The 5000-nt window shown below is 39.4% G+C and overlaps 1 protein-coding gene across 1 annotated transcript in view; it reads left to right on the top strand.

Moving 5' to 3' along the window:
- Positions 1–4852: 4852 nt before the first annotated feature.
- LOC133976598 (uncharacterized) overlaps positions 4853–5000 on the top strand; it is a 3927-nt gene continuing 3779 nt past the window's right edge. The window contains exon 1 of the mRNA XM_062414846.1: positions 4853–4957. Within this exon, the coding sequence (XP_062270830.1) occupies positions 4945–4957 (13 nt within the window). The 5' untranslated portion in view covers positions 4853–4944. The remainder of the gene's footprint in view (positions 4958–5000) is intronic.

Genomic DNA, 5000 nt, shown 5'->3' with positions numbered 1-5000 from the left:
CCGGCATTGGTAATCCGCTCCTGCTCTCCGCTCTCCCCTCTGCCTCCTTCTCCTCCTTCTCCTCCTTCTCTTCCTTTCCCTTCTCCTCTTCCTCCTCTTCCTCTTCCTCTTTTATCTTCTTCTGCTGCTCTCCTCCTCCTCCTCCTCGGTACTGCTGCATCCAGGTGCTGAAGATCCGAGCAACTTCCTCCTCCTTATCATCCAACTCCTGCTCTTCCTCCTCTCCTTCCTGCCTCTCCTCCTCTTCCTCCTCCTCTTCCTCCTCCTCTACTCTGAGAGGGTTCTCTGAAAACACGTCTTCTTCTTCTGGATCCATCGCAACGGATTATTAAAAATTAAAATCCAGGAGAAGTTTAAAGGAACTCTGCAGAATAATAAACACTAAATCAATCCTCAGATACTGTGAGATACAACCAGACTGTTCTCAGTTATAATGAGCTTCTCTACGCTGCAGTTTGGGTCAGTTAGAGTTCAGCAGTTTGATGGATGGACGAGGAAGATAGATAGATCCACAAATCCCAACGTAACTGCTCCTCTCAGATCGATGCACACAAATCATAAAAAAGTCCAAATCAGCCTCCAATTCGTCCACTTTCACTGCTTCTCTCCTCGTCTCCTCGTCTCCTTTCTCTCTTCTTTTCTCTCTCTCTCTCTGTCTGTCTCTCCTCTCTCCTTTCTTCTGTCTCCTCTCTCTCTCCTCTCTGTGCTGCTCTCAGCTGAACACTAATAATCCATTTACTGAAACAGAAGCAGCCAGAAGGAAGGAGGAGCAGGAGGAAGAGGAGGGAGGAAGAGGAGGAGGGAGGAGGAGGAGGAGGATTACACCTGGCTTACTGTATCTGTGTCACACGAGGTGAGGTGAGAGGTGGGACTGAGGTGCGTTTAGGTAACAGCTGATTAACGGCGTATAATTGATCGTCTGTATCATCACTTCTTTAATGTCATCACCTGTTCACCGGGTGTCCCTGGTGTCCCTGGTCAGGTGAGCTGGCAGCCTTAAAACCAATAAACACATTTAAAACTTTATAAATATTATAAGTTAGTTACAATAAGTATGAAACACAGAGTGATATAAGAAGCACGTTACAGTTACAACAAAACACTGATAACAATCTGCAGCTTTATACAATAAACTGCTGTAATCACATATGTTGCAATGCATGCTGGGTAATTATTTGGATTTTTACAGCAGGCTGCATTTAATTCAGATTTAACAGTAATTAGAAGTAATTACTGTGATAATGGTTCAGCACTATACTGTTATTTAGACATATAATATTGATTTACAGTCATTTATTCATTAAATATTGTAGTTTTATAGTAATTTAGACGTGAAATGAATATACAAAATTGTTTTGTCTTTACGAAACAAAGGTATATTTTTATAATAATAATAATAATAATGCATTATATTTAAAGGCGCCTTACAAGGCTCATAAAACACGTCAACAGTACATCAAACAATATAAATCAGGTAACATTTAGAGCAAAGATAAAGAAATAAATATGAATGTGAATATAAAGTGCATCTTATATCTCTTTTGTTATTTGTTAAGCTTCATACATCCATCATTATTCAGCTGATTGATGATAAATTCAGTTATTGAAGCAGATAATAAATAATAATCATTGTTTACATGTATGACACTCAGCTGCTGGCACTCAGACACAAAGAGCTTCTTTAAGAACACATAATGACTTAATGTTAAGCTTCTTACCTGCTTAATACACACAGATCAGCTTTATTGGCTCAAGCATTGAAACCTGTTCAGTGTCACAGCGGCCAAGACGAATAAAGGTTAGAATTAAACATTTAGAAAAGAAAGAGTGAAATAAATATGTTGTGAAGCTGAGAGGAGTTCTGTGCTGTTTGTTTAAGCAGATTACTCTCATATTAACTCTTATAGTTTAATATTAACCCTATATTAGCAGTGTTGGGGGAGAAAAGTAATACAATAGTAATCATAATTAAAACTGCAAGCAGTGTCGAAGGGCCCTCGCACCCCCCCGTTTACCCCCCCAACTGTAACGCCGTACGTGCACGTCGGTGCGTGCGGAGGTCGCAGGGCTGTCAAAACTGGCATGTAGATGTCTTTGCTCCTGTGCCTTTAATTGAACATTGTGTGCAGCGGTTAATGTCTCCACTAGATGGCAGTCTAAGACCACAAATGAGTCTGAGTGACTTCTAAGCACAAAGGAATGTGGGTGAAGGGCCAAAAAAGCATCAATATTGAGCATTTTTGCCTGGATGGCCGACTTCCTGTTGGACTTAGGATATGGGTCCAAGAGGCTTTTTTGTGCGTCTGGACATGATACATGTGTTTACCGAATTTCAATCTGAGTCGAGGGGCTTGATTTTTTAAATTTTCTAGGTGGCGCTATTAATCAATTTTTGCGTCGGACATTTCCGCGCTCCTTAAAATATCAAAGTTTTCTCCGGATTGGACATGATTGCAAGTTTTGGTGAGTTTTGGGGCATGTTTAGGCTGTCATAAAGGCATACAACTATAATAATAATAAAAATCATCCAGATTGAACATTTTAGACTGGATGGCCGACTTCCTGTTGGACTTAGGGTATGGGTCCAAGAGGCTTTTTTGTGCGTCTGGACATGATACATAGGCCTTGTCGATTTCATTTCTCTATGTCAATGTTGAAGGCGGGGCTTAAACTTTGAAATCTTCCAGGGGGCGCTGTGGAGTCATCTTCTCACTTAAAAATCCCAAACTTTGTCAGTAGTCAATATGTATGACTGTTGAGGTATGTGTGCAATTTGGTGAGTGTAGGAGTTTGTGAAAATGTACAAAATGGATAAAGGCATTAGGGGGCGCTATTGAGCTGTTGTGCCACGCCCAGGGGAAGTTATGGTCTCATATTAAAGTGCTCCTCAGTGTGAACCTATGTGGCCAGTTTGGTGATTCTGTGAAAACGGGAAAGTCCTCTAAACGCAGTTGGAAAAACGGAAAATTGACGCAGGAAATGCACAATAACCGACTTCCTGTTAGAGAGAAAAATTTGAAAAAATTAATTTGGGGGTTTACCCATAAGTGCTATGAGTCCTGTAAATTTCACGAAGATCAGACAAAGTTTGTGGTCACATGACCTGCTGTTAGGGGGCGCTATGGAGACCCCTTGCCACACCCACCCCCAATGATGTTAAAATTGAAACGGCTTCAACAGGTGTGACATTTTACGCACTGCATGTATAAACATCCGACAATGTATGGAGGAGTTATAAGGAGTTGTTTGTTTATACAAACAAACGACTGCCACGCCCACCTGGTATAACGTAGGTAAAATCTGTCATCAAGTTTACATAATCAAGGTCTGAGGATGATATAGTTCCAATCTGAAGTCTGTGGAGTCAAAACTGCAGGAGGAGTGCGTTAAAGTACGAGGCCTGGAAAAATGCACCTGTGGCGGAAAAAATGCACCTGTGATCCAAGATGGCCGACTTCCTGTTGGACTTAGGGTATGGGTCCAAGAGGCTTTTTTGTGCGTCTCGTCATGATATATATGAATCCTAAATTTCGTTCATGTACGTGCATGTAGAAGGCGGGGCTTCAACTTTTAATGTTCTAGGGGGCGCTGTAGAGTCATCTTGGCACTTAAAAAGTTGCGGTTATACCAAAAAATAATATTCGTGAGTCTTGATGAGTGTGTCTAATTTGGTGAGTTTTAGAGTTTGTCAGTACATCCTAAGTGGGAAAAGGCATTAGGGGGCGCTACTGAGCTGTTGGGGCAAAATATTGGGCAAATGTGGTATCAGATGAAAGAGCTCATGATTTGAAACCTACGTGGCAGGTTTCATGATTCTGTGAACATCATAAAGTCCTCAAAGCGGTGTTCGAAGAATGAAAATCAGTGCACGCCACGCCGCGTGGTCAACTTCCTGTTTGGTAAAAAAATTCCACAAAATTAATTTCCCAATGATCCGATGAGAGCTGTAACATATTTAAATTTCATGGCGATCCGAGAGGATTTGTGGTCACATGACCCGACGTTAGGGGGCGCTAGCGAGTCCCCTTACCACGCTTGCGTCCAATCACGTTAAATTAAATAAATTTTCACCAGCTGCGACGTGTGTGCAGAATTTCATGAGTTTTCATGTATGTTCAGGCCACCAAAAATGCGATTCATTACACGGCATAAGAGCGTGCTTAATAATAATAATAAGAATCCTAGCAAAAGCAATAGGTCCCTCACTGACTTGTCAGTGCTCGGGCCCTAATAAGTTACATTACTTTAAATGAAGTAAATTAAATATCAACATTACTTATTTACATATTAAATCTGTAAAATGTGCAAAATATGAATATTAATAATAAAATAATCCCTTAAAATAACATTATTATTATTATGAATGTGCTTTAATCTGTCCATTCATGTCTTAATTATCTTAATTAAATAAACACACATTAAATTGAAAAGCCTCTTAATTAACAAACTAAGTAAAAATAACTTTCCTGTCATTTATATATTAATGTTCTTTTCACATTAATAAGATTAAAGCTGCTTAAAGGTATAAAGTTTGTGTTTTTTATGCTTTTTGGTCCATTTTTAAGAATGAAAACCTCCTTAAACACAGTTCACGAAAGTAATAAAGTATAATATAAAGTATAAATAAGTTAAATGAAGTAAATTAAATATTAACATAACTTATTACATATTAAATAGAGTAACTAGTAATCTATTACTTACTACATTTCCACATTAACCTTCCTAACGCTGCTAATATTAATGTAAAATCTGTATTTATTATCTTACCTGAGTGAGTAAATAAACAAACCCTTACGCGCATGCGCAGGCGGATGTGTTCGATTTGTAGTTTTTTTTACGTCCGGTGCGTCGGAGCTGCTGCTAGCTGTTAGCTTCACTGCTAACTGGGACTTTAACACAGAGCTGCAGAAGAAAAACAACAACAACCCCAGACTGCATTAATATATGAGCACGATGGGTATGTGAGGATGTTATTTATGCTTCTGTTTCCTGTGTTTTAA

This window comes from Scomber scombrus, chromosome 24 (genome assembly GCF_963691925.1).
Source record: "Scomber scombrus chromosome 24, fScoSco1.1, whole genome shotgun sequence".
Taxonomy (NCBI): Eukaryota; Metazoa; Chordata; class Actinopteri; order Scombriformes; family Scombridae; genus Scomber; species Scomber scombrus.
The sequence above is the reverse complement of the archived record's forward strand: the minus strand, read 5'-3'. Positions and strand labels throughout refer to the sequence as shown.